We start from the raw sequence: 12,292 nt of genomic DNA on the forward strand, positions 1-12,292 counted from the left end.
TTAGTACGCATACATATACTAGTATAGTATGTGTGTGTGTGTGTGTGTGTGTGTGTGTGTGTGTGTGTGTGTGTGTGTGTGTGTGTGTGTGTGTGTGTGTGTGTGTGTGTGGAACAGAAATGGTGAAAGAGAGACAGTTTCAATCCATTTGTGTGTGTGTCCCAGCTCCACTGTATCATTATTGGGTTAGTGCCTCTCTCTGCTGCCATCATAGGGGCCATTGAGAGGGACAGATATGCTCTTATCTAGGAGGGCTATTTCAGCACCCACACAAATCACAATCACACCCAAACAATATGATACTGCTTTTGAGTGTGCATGTGTGTGTGTGTGTGTGTGTGTGTGTGTGTGTGTGTGTGTGTGTGTGTGTGTGTGTGTGTGTGTGTGTGTGTGTGTGACATGGCATATATCAGGTGTCTTTGCCTGTTTTTGTGTACCAAGAGCCTATTTTTGACCCTGTTTTAACAACAGAAACTGCACCATGTACCCCCTACTCCCAGCAGTGAGAACCCATTCAACCCTTTTTCTGATTTCCTCTGTATTGCCCATCTCTGCCGCCTTGTAATGTCTCAATCCATCAACGGTCTGAGGGAAAAACACCGACTTTATATGCAAAATCTTGATAGTTTCGGACTACTTTGGCTTTTGTTGCAGGGGAAGACAGAGCATCTAGTCACTTTAGAAGTGTGCAGAGTGGAAATCATGCCACACTTTCAGTAAGATATGTCTATAATCTGCAGAGAAACTTTATAACCAGCCATACCCGATAATGGCCATGCAGTATCTCTTCCTCTGCCTTCCCCCTGCAAATAGACATATTTACAAGCTTGTGCCAGAACACACTGCCAGGGGGATGTGATAATGCCTTACACAGGCCTATAATGGCAGACATAAAGCAGTCAGTCAGTGACATGTCATTAGCTTAAATCACACTTTTATGTCTCTCTCTACTTCTTTTTTTGCACTTTCTACCTATCCCTCTTTAATGTTTTTTCTCCCCTCTCATTCTTCTCTCCCCCTCTGTCCTTCTATTGCCTTTCGCTGACAGCTTCCATTCCCTCTTTCCTCTCCCTGTCTCTCATGTTCTCCTCCCTATCCCTTCCCCTAAATCTACCCCTTGTCTCCACCTCACCACTCACCGTTCCCCCTTCCTTAATCTCGTTTTATTTTACCCCCGCAGCACCTATCAATCATTTATTTTTAGCACCTTTTATCATTTTTTCTCACCAGGCTTATGTAGTGTGCAGGTTTCTAAATCTTTATAAATGTGTGTGTGTAGCCTTGTGCATGTGTATCGGCTAGGTAGAGGCTCACTGGTGGACTTTTCAGCTTTTGTGAGACCCTGTTATCATGAAAGCACAGTGTGTGTGTGTGGGCTAAAACATCAGAGCATATGCAAGGGAAAGTGTGTGACTATTCAACTTCTATGTGCCGGTGTGTGAGAGTGTTTTTTAAGAGCTATTTTCAAGTGTGTGATATCTAGCTATTTCTGCAATCTCCAGAGATGATATTCTTAAAAACTCCCACTGCACTCCTGTATTAAAAAAAACCCTGCTGGAATGCAGATGCCTAGGCAACACAAATAACAAACATAGAATAAACACAACAACAGGATTTTCTTGTGGCTCATCAGTTTTCTCAGGCTTGAGGCCTTCCATCATGGCTTAGATGCTGTTGTTTATTGTCGATTCATTATTTACCACAGTGAGGCGTGTTCGTAGACGTCACGGCATTAAACATTCATCTCCATGTGGACTTGAAGAATGTCACCATCAATCACCGTCACCTTCACTGTCAACCTGCCTCTCCCTCCTCTCTTTCACTAGCATCTCCCTTTATCTTTCCTCACCCTCTCCATTCACTTCCATCTCTCTATTTGACCTTTCTGTCTTTCTCTTTATCTCCTCCTTGTCCTTCAACTCCTCTTTCTCACCTTTTATCCTCAACCTTCGGTGGCCAACAGGTGCTAACAGCCCAAAACAAATGAAGAAACATCTTTACCAACTTGGCAACACATGCACAGCATTTAGAAAATATTCACCAACATGATGAAACAAGCGCTGCTTTACAAAATGCTGCAAATTGAAAATGCTGCAAATTGAAAATGCTGCAAATTGAAAAAGAGCTGCAAGAAGATAAAAACAAAACAGAGTTTGGGGTTTATAGTTGTTTTGTCAGTACATTTGAAATGAAAAGGGTACCTACGTAAACTAGCTAGCTTAAAGCAGGTGTGCGATAATAGGAATAAAATCTTGCAATCACATTATTGAAATATCCAATAAAACTGACATTTTCGGTAAGTGTCCAGTGACAGTTGGCCAACTTTATATTTCCCGAAACGTCAACAAGCGCTCCGGTCCCAGCGGTGTTCCCATGTCTGATGTGTTTTGAGCTTCTTGCAAATAATAAACACTACTTCTTGGAAAGGCTGCTCATGTTCCGTCAAGTTGGTGAATGTTTTCTAAATGCCTCACGTGTTGTCAAGCTGATGAAGATGTTTCTTCATTTGCATTTGTTTTGGCACATTTGAATATTTATATTTGCATCATGTTTGTAATTGCAGTGCGTTTCTTTCTTAAGAAATGTTGTGGTGCATTGGCACCTGTCGGCACCGTCTTGACCTTCAGTCCACCATTTTCAAATTAGAACGGTCATTTTCTTTCATTCCCTTTGTTATTGTTGTAATAAAATATGCTGATGCTTGTTAGACTTAAACACATTTGTCAGCATAATAAACAGTATCCCTTTGATCTTCAGCATGCTCTCATTTGCTTCCTCCATTTGGGAGTTCTCTGACTCAATTCCCCAGGAACACTCCCGTTTTGGAAGCTCAGTTAAAGTTATGCATCAACTTTGCAGCTGCAGGAGGTAGAAATAATTAAATGATGGAAAGCAGCAAAGTGCAGAATGTGACCAATCCAGCAGCAAATCACACAAAAGGATTGCTTCTAGATGAGATCAAACAGTGATACTAACTTATTCCTGACCTTAAAGTCACATTCATTCATCAAGTGTAGCCAGACTGAATTTAAAATCCAAAAGATGATGATAATAATAGCATGTACAGTATTTGTCCATTAACTTCCATCAATACTAACCTTTTCCATATAAATGTTTCAGATTGAATGTCGACCTTCCTGGCAGCGTTGAATTTAATTTTACATTTTCATTTCACAGAGTCGAGATGTAAAATCAGTCACAGTAAACGTTTGGTTAACTATTTTGTCAATTGCATTTCATCACAGTTAACGCAATTTCATGCTGAGCCAATTTCAGTTGTCTACAAAGCTCAAAAGTTAACCGTTTAATGCAAGAAACAGTATAATTTTCACATCAGACAAAAATAGGGGTATCTTTTTGGCAGCTGACTGTGAAATGTTTAATGCTGTATGGATTTTCACATTTTCTTTTCTACTATTGATTACATTATTTGAAAAAAGGCTGTATACAGCAATGACGTAACATATTATTATTCCCTTCTCTCTCTGTTCAGATGCACCCTGCTCAGAGCTGCAAGGCATGTTGTCTGGACTGCTCCCCGACTCCCAGATCTCTGCGTCGTCCATGAGAGACATCCACGGCTCCATGGGGGCCGCCAGGCTGGTGGCCAGTCGCACAGGCTGGTTCCCCAACCCAACACAACCCATAGCTGGAGAAGAATGGATACAGGTAGGTCACTTTGTCCTAAAGAGGGATGCTGGTTTTACAGCCAAGGATATGTTCTACAGTACTGGCTGCTTTATTTCCATTATTCTTCATATTCATTGGGTTGTAATTGCTGTAGCGTAATTGTGTCAGAAATGTGTCATACCATCAAAACTGGGAGCATCTAACAAACCAAAATGACCATCATTAGCTAAAGCATCTGCAATGGCAACGACTGGTGACAAATGCTGGACAAACTATTATTTCAAAGCACATTTAGGATTACGGGTGGGTGCTGGAATCAGTTGTAAGAAACAAAAGGTGTACAAGATTACATTTCAACGTGTAGGATTACTGAGAATAAACCATATGTCAACTGGAAGGGCACTTGGAGAACACATATGAAACATATTGGCGTTTCATATAAGCTCCAAATTGTTATAGGTTCTCCCTTGGCCCATTCCACAACTTTACCCCCATTTTTATGAAAGTAGGCCAGTCGTTTTTACCATTATCCTGAGTGACAAATAAAATGCCCAACAAACATGAATCCTACATTGGACACCATTCAGAGACACCCACTAGCTTGTTATTCTGAATGTAGCCAGTTCATGAAATACCATAAAAATGCCCAAAAGAGCATTGTTTTTAAACATGGCAACTTGTGACAAATTCTATAATGAAAAACCAGCCTTGTGTTGGCTTCAGTGGAAGGTAGAGTTGCCACAGTAGGCAGACAGTCTGAAAAGTGGTGGGCATCTGTGATGATGATGTTTCTCTGTGTTGCAGGTGGACCTTGCTGTCCCCAAGACGGTGCGTGGCATCATTACCCAGGGTGCAAGAGGGCTGGAGGGCAGCACCGGTGCTGAGAACAGAGCGTTTGTCAGGAAGTACAAACTGGCCCACAGCTTGAACGGCAAAGACTGGACGTACATGATTGACAGCAAGACTGGGTTTGCTAAGGTAAAGAAGAGGAACTGTGTTTTCTGACAAGTGCACATGTACTCTCCTCTCTCCTGTTGTTGCTGCCAGCTCTCCCTCATTTGTAGGTTATATATAACTCTGTTTCAACTCAGTCCCTCTTATCTCTCCCTGTCTTTCTCTCTCTCAAGCCCCTGTCACACTGTTCCATAAAAAAGACACCCGATGGACACACGATAAAGGAAATGTTCAAATTCGGCTCTGATTGTAACAACATCGGGCCATTCGTGAGGGCATCTTAAGCCATCGTATGACCGCCGGTGGAGTTTCTCAGGCTCCGGCAGCAACTTTGTAAGGCACTCGTGAGGGCATCTTGTCAAATCGTGAGGGCATCTTGTTATCATCGGTGCCATCGGGCATTCGCCCTCACTCTGATCGGGGCGAATGCCTGATGGCACCGATGATAACAAGATGCTCTCACGATGGCCTTACGAAGGGCAAAATTGACACACGAATTCAACACGAAAATGAACCTTCGCAAGGTCCTTTGGCAATTTTTTGGCATGCCAAAGATTTTGCCACCTCTCACGAAGTTGCTGCCGGAGCCTGAGAAACTCCACCGGCGGTCATACGATGGCTTTATCGTGTGTCGACCTGGTTGTTTTATTGCACAACAAAATCATGTAAACATATTATGTAAATAACACAATTTGTGTTCTGTGAAACTGAAAAGAATATAATATATTATTTTGAAGGTGAGTTGACAATAAGTTGTTGTTGCTATGGAAACAACATTACGGAGAAAACTTAATATCTTCTACATATAAAGACGGATAAAGTAAAGAACAAAGTCTGAAAATATTAGTACAGTATCATAGTACTTTAACATAATTGTTTTTGNCCACCGGCGGTCATACGATGGCTTAAGATGCCCTCGCGAATGTCCCGATGTTGTTACGATCAGAGCCGAATTTGAAAATTTCCTTTATCGTGTGTCCATCGGGTTGTTTTATTGCAAAATCATGTAAACATATTATGTAAATAACACAATTTGTGTTCTGTGAAACTGAAAAGAATATAATATATTATTTTGAAGGCGAGTTGACAGGAAGTTGTTGTTGCTATGGAAACAACATTACGGAGAAAACTTAATATCTTCTTCATATAAAGACGGAGAAAGTAAAGAACAAAGTCGGAAAATATCAGTACAGTATCATAATACTTTAACATAATCGTTTTGTTACTTTCGTTGCAGTTGTATGTCTTAAATGTAATGTAAATGTTGCCTTTGTGTGTGGTTCGGGGCCATCTTCGTGCGAAATTCACAATTCCATATTCGTGTGTCCATCAGGTTTCAATTTCGGGACAGTGTGACAGGGGCTTTAGCCATGTCATTTAAAAAAGAAAAATACATTTGATTACAGCCTCAGCTCTGATAATAGTTCACTTGAATCACCTCACTCCTCTTTCTCCCTGCTTCTGCCTCTCTGCTCTTTCTCTGAGTCTCTTCCTCTATTTGTCTCTCATGGGTGTTAATTAAAAACGTCTTTCCTGCATCACCACTCAACACTCCTGGCAGTGTGACGCGAGACAGGGCACTCTCCTTTCTGAGACTCCGTCCTGAAACTACTAGAGCTTTTCTCCTGATGCTAAAATCCTGTTCTCTCTCATCTGCCTGTCCATTTAAATGAGCATCCTGGGAAACTCATCATACCATTTTCATTACATTCTAGAAACGGGGAAATATAATTAAATTAATGAAACCAATATTGCAACTTTCACAGATCCCATATTTTGAAAATATTGGAGCCAGTCTTGTCAGTTTTCAGCTTGAAATAAATATTGTGCTTTTTGCCAGAGGCTGCTGAGAGCCGCCTGAAAGAAATTACTTGAAAATCAAAGGAAACAGAGTCTCTGTTGTTATTTCTATGACACATGTCACACCGTGCTTGGAAACAATGCCGATTTGGATTGTTGTATGATTGTTGAGAGACAGGCTCACGATTCTGCTATTGTTTGTCAAGGAAACATGAACGGCAGAATGGCGAAATGACACATTTAACTACCTCTGCAGCGTTGACCTTTTCCTCTATTGTTTCAGGATGCTCATGCTTTCTTCAGCTCAAAACAATGGTCCCACTCTGACAGATGCAATATCTATCAAACAAACGAAAGCTCATCATTCATTATATTGTATCTTAGAAACGTCTCAAACAGCTTTGGCATTAAGACAAACTCTAGGACAAACAGAGTGTGATACTGTTACACATTTTCCTTTCAGTCACAGCAGGGATCTTACTGTGCTGAGCCACAGTAAGCCACAAAGCCGGCATGAAAATATCCTTTATACTAGATAGGAAATGTTTTATCTCACTTGTGATGTGAAAATAGTAGAGATCTCTCTATTAACGTCGGTATAACGTGCCTTTGCGTTGCCTTTTTTCTAGATTTTCGAGGGGAACGGCCACTATGATACTCCAGAGGTGCGCAGATTCGATGAGATAGTGACCCAGTTCATCAGAGTGTTTCCGGAGAGGTGGTCGCCTGCTGGGATCGGCATGAGGATGGAGGTCCTCGGATGTGAACTGCCAGGTAAGAACATGCAAGATAACAAAAGGCTATACAATACAATACAGCTTTATTTATAGAGCACTTTAAACCTCCAGACCAAAGTGCTGTACAGTCAAATAAACAAAACAAAGCATACAAAACATAACGCAGCACAGCTCACACACCATCAAATATAACACACCCAGAGAGAAACGTTCACATGCAACACACACACACTGTCACATACTAGGGATGCCAGTGATTATTCGATTATTCGAATATTCGTTACAGTCTCCATAATCGAATATTATTTTTAAAAATCGACTTTATTTATATATTTTTTTATTATTATTTATGTTTTTTTTTTTCTGGCTTAGTTTCAACCAAAATATAGACTAATGCTAATAGTAGTAATAGTATTAATAATTGTAAATGGCCATTGGTCACACCACCGGTTTGTTTTACTGTAAACTTGGAGGAAGCCTGCGTGCAGAGCAGACTGCTGCTGCAGCACGCTACACACCGACCCCGCCCCCACCCCCCCTCTCCCTCACACGTGCGACTAAAGATGAACAAAGCGGCAGGTAAAAAGAGTTCAAGGAGCTGCATCATGTTGATCTTGGTTTATTTGTAGTTTATTTTGTTTGTACTGTTAAACATGTTCCAGTAAAGAAAACAACAGAATTCCTTTTGTCTGAGTTTTTTTTTCTTTCTCTCCTGCGTGGGGTGGGGGGGGTCGGTCGAATGATCGATTATTATTCGCCAGGGCTGCCGAATAATCGATTTTGATCATGGTCAGTTTCTGGCAACCCTATCACATACACAGATGAACTCACAACTACAAGCTTTCAGGAATGAACACTTGTGGATGCACAAGCAAAAGCAAACAAATACATACATAACATCTGACCTTTTCTAAGAATTCTGACTAAAATCTCAGAACCAAAAAAATAATTAGCTTTTGATCTAATGCCAAAAGAAATTGCACGTGGCCCTTATTCTCTCCCGTAGGGTATGGCTCCATAAACAATCAACTGAGAAATAAAGATATTATAGAAGACACTGAGAGAACAAGGGGGAATATTCTAAGTATATGGGAATGTTTTCTGTTTCATAACAATACAATAGAAAAAAGCTCATACTGTATGGATACGAAACAAGAACACACACATCCTCTGTGTCCACAAATTCTCTTCTTTGTTGTCTCTAGAGCAGCTCCAGTCTTTGTCATCGATGACATCAACATTGTGATACTTATTCCTCCGGTTTCTTGCTTTGAGAGAGTAGCTCATATTAACAAATATTGGTTGAACTTTCCTGGTCCTCGTAAATAACATGCTGGAATTTAGAATTTAACATGTAGTCTACTAAATACATATTATCTATTATCTATCTAAATAATACACATTATTGTTAGAATAATAATATGTCTGCATATATTACATAATCCATAATCACAAACAAACCTTAGCGACGTAAATGTGATGCGTGCTTATGAGGATTTAGAATGTGCGTGTTTGCTTTCTTTTTGTGTTCTAATCTGGTATTGTGTTTGGCTTTGTGTATCTGTTTGTGTATAGAGTATAGTAAACTATACCTACTGTACGGTGTATGTATACAGTTATAATGCATGTGTGCGTGCACAGAGGTTAAAGTTAATCATCTTGCTCTATAGGAAGTATTGGAGCATGTCTGGACAGGGATTAACATGTCTAGGTCAGGGGACTTTCACTAATGGTGGCCAGCTGTGTAGTTGCACTATATTGTGTTAATACCATGTAGCCTGTGTGTTGTGAAGGATTAGGTGTAGACAGGACATGGTCTAGTGAATGTTGGTATTTGTGATCAATCCGTGATCTCCTAAATGATTTGTGTAAAAGGTTGTTTATAAAGAGCGGCGGCTGCAGACCATTAGTCTGTATGTTTCTTTATTGAGCTGTGTGAGCTCCATTTATAACAATATGTAACTGTTGTGGGGAGCTTGTTAGCCGCGGCAAGCAAATTATTCTCAGCTGCATAATAACTTGTATTATGAAGCAGACCATTGTAAAAATCTCCCCACATTATTAAACGTGAGCAATAACATTGGCAGCAATAAATTTTTCTTAATATGAAACAATCAGTTCAGATAAAGTCTCAATATTGAAAAGCCTAAAAAAGTAACTGAATTTAAATGTTTATTTACCAGCCTCTTTGCTTAGTTGAAAATGGGACATTTAAATTGCTACTGTTATGGCTAACCTTCTCTCCTCTCCTTTCCTTTCCTTTCCTTTCCTTTCATTTCCTTCCCTTCATTTCCTTTAATTTTCTTTACTTTCCTTTCTTTTCCTAATTATTTTTCCTTCCCTTGTCTTTCCTTTTATTTCATTCCTTTGCTTCCCCCCCCTCCCTCTTCTCATCTCTTCCCTCCCCTCTCTTTTTTCTTTATGTGCCATCCGATCTTACTGCTTTAGTCAGACTGTGATATGAGAAAGGTGAAGAAGAGAACAGGAAATGACACGTACCTGTTCCCAGTGGACAATAAGTGTCCTATATAACACACTACAGGAATGGGAAAACCCCAAAAAGCGAATAATAGGCCCCTTTATTCAGAGGTGGCTTGTTTAGATGTTTTTATCCTGATTAAACCACAGTTTTTGTTTCATGTAAAATATGCATGTGCTGGTACAGCAACCCTCAGACGCAACAAAGCAGCAGTGATAACTTAACATAAGAATAATCTTTGCTTTTTTACCAAACTGATTTAGAGTTTTTACAATTTATGTATGGAAGCAAATGTTTTCTTTGTAACGGAGATGAATGTGCGCTATACGTATGTCCAATCATTCTGACAAATCATGTAATTGCACCGACCATGGTTTATCCTTCCCGTACACATTGCTTTTCATCGCACCTAACGACATCTCACTCGTGCTATCTGCAGCCATCATCTCCAGGATCGCAGTACGGATCAACCTCTTGGCTATTGCAGGTTCTGTGATTGTCTGCTCGTCTGGCTCTCTATGTCTGCGTGCCAGATGTTTGCCTTCTGGATGTAATCTGTGCACAATAACAGTTCATTCCCACTTTACAGCACAGCAACTGCTTCTGCTGCCATCCCTAAATACCACACACAGTCACACACTAAGATCATTCTACATCTTTGTGGCTCAGAGCAAATAGATTTAGTTGGATTTCACTTTGTCTGGTTTTTAATTGTCTGAAGTTAGGATAATAACCCTAAAAGATACATGATCTCATAAGTCGTGCAGCCAGAGCCATTTAAGGGCTATATATAAAAACAATAGAAAAGTGAAAAACACATCTGAAAGACAAAGTAGACTTTGTTTCTCTTCTCACTTGTTTGGTATTTTGTGTGTGTGTGTGTTGGGTTGTAACGGGAGATAAAATATTCAACAGAGTGCATCAGCTTCAGTCCACTGAGCACAGCTGTTTACACATAAGTCACCAGCACACGAAGAAGCACACATTTAACTCCAGTGGCCCTCTTCTATAAATTCAAACACATACACACACACGGCTGCAGTAAGATATAAAGTCATGCAGGCCCTTTTTATCTCCTTTCTACGAGAAGAAATCCTATGAGGTTGTTTTCATTTATCCATCTAATACTTTCCATGTATATAAACCAGAAGCATTCAAATGATTCAACCTTGATTCATTATTTTTACCGAAACAATGCACCCTTAAAGGGGCCGTACCATGCTTGTCGTTCCCTTCCCTGTAGCGTGTTATATAGGTTTTTCTGCATGTAAATGGTCTGCAAAGGCTAACATCCAAAAGTTCCCTCCCAATGTCTGAAATTGGATACCTTTGTCAACTTCTGTAACATAATGACGCCATTACGTAACATTCATGCCCTATTGGCTAATGCTCCAACACATTAACTTTGATAAGCTAGGGGATGGGACATCTCTAAGTGAATCACAACCGAGCCGGCCAGCTAACCAATCAGAGCAGACTGGGCTCTGGTTTCAGACAGAGGGTGAAAAGAGGTGCTGCAGCACAGGCAGTATGAGAAAAATAAAGACCTTTCTTAACATTTGACCTTGTAAAAATGTCACGGTAGAGGCAAAGAATCCAAATAGGAACTTGAAAATTAGCACAATAGCTCATTTAAGCCCCTGTCACACTGTCCCGAAATTGAAACCCGATGGACACACGAATATGGAATTGTGAATTTCGCACGAAGATGGCCCCGAACCACACACAAAGGCAACATTTACATTACATTTAAGACATACAACTGGAACGAAAGTAACACAAACAATTGTGTTAAAGTATTAAGATACTGTACTGATATTTTCCGACTTTGTTCTTTACTTTCTCCATCTTTATATGTAGAAGATATTAAGTTTTCTCCGTCATGTTGTTTCCATAGCAACAACAACTTCCTCGCCTTCAAAATAATATATTATATCAACATGACGGAGAAAACTTAATATCTTCTACATATAAAGATGGAGAAAGTNGACTGCCTGTGATGCAGCACCTCTTTCTACCCTCTGTCTGAAACCAGAGCCCAGTCTGCTCTGATTGGTTAGCTGGCCGGTTCTGTTGTGATTGGTCAACCATTTGGAGATGTCCTGCCACTAGCCTATCACGTACAATGTGTTGGAGTGCTAGCCAATAGAAGTACGAGTGTTATATAGTGATGTCATTATGTTACGGAATGAAACCAAGGACAACAAATGAGGCCTTTCAGGCAGGGGTTGAGGGGGGGGGTGACATTTGTGATTGTTGTTGCCCTTTCAGACCATTTACCTGCACAAAAACCTAGATTACACACTACAGGGAAGACAGACCCCCAAAAGGCAAAATAGTGCCACTTTAAAACAACTTAAAGTCAGATAATCAGTAGTTAAAAACTCCTTTTATAATATTGATTTTCATTCTCTCTTAAACTCTAAGTCCTATTTCCTTCCCTTGTCAATAACTAAACCACTTGAGCTCCAAGCAGTGTGAAGTGTTTCTTTCGATGAAAATCTCCACAGAGTAAAGAATTGCAGTCTTGCCCTATATATCCGAGATCAAAAGAATAACTTAAGAATTCCGTTCAGTTCTGATTGTCTCTCTTTCAAAAACCCTAAAAGGGCTTTCAATGGCAAGGTTTGGGATTTTGATTTTCATACGGAGACAGCTTCCAGACAGGAGGCCGCGCTAATGTTGCTGTAGA

At 40.2% G+C, this 12,292-nt stretch overlaps 1 protein-coding gene across 1 annotated transcript in view; it reads left to right on the forward strand.

Moving 5' to 3' along the window:
• The window catches only part of nrp2b (neuropilin 2b), a gene marked incomplete at its 5' end in the record, with an annotated part of 49,630 nt that extends 41,263 nt beyond the window's left edge, over positions 1-8,367 (forward strand). Inside the window, 4 exons of the mRNA XM_010775864.1 lie at positions 3,494-3,669; positions 4,435-4,608; positions 7,014-7,158; positions 8,327-8,367. Of these exons, the coding sequence (XP_010774166.1) occupies positions 3,494-3,669; positions 4,435-4,608; positions 7,014-7,158; positions 8,327-8,367 (536 nt within the window). The remainder of the gene's footprint in view (positions 1-3,493; positions 3,670-4,434; positions 4,609-7,013; positions 7,159-8,326) is intronic.
• Between the last annotated feature and the right edge of the window lie 3,925 nt (positions 8,368-12,292).

The sequence above is a fragment of the Notothenia coriiceps genome, unplaced genomic scaffold (genome assembly GCF_000735185.1).
Source record: "Notothenia coriiceps isolate Sejong01 unplaced genomic scaffold, NC01 NC01_scaffold00016295, whole genome shotgun sequence".
In the NCBI taxonomy this organism is placed as follows: Eukaryota; Metazoa; Chordata; class Actinopteri; order Perciformes; family Nototheniidae; genus Notothenia; species Notothenia coriiceps.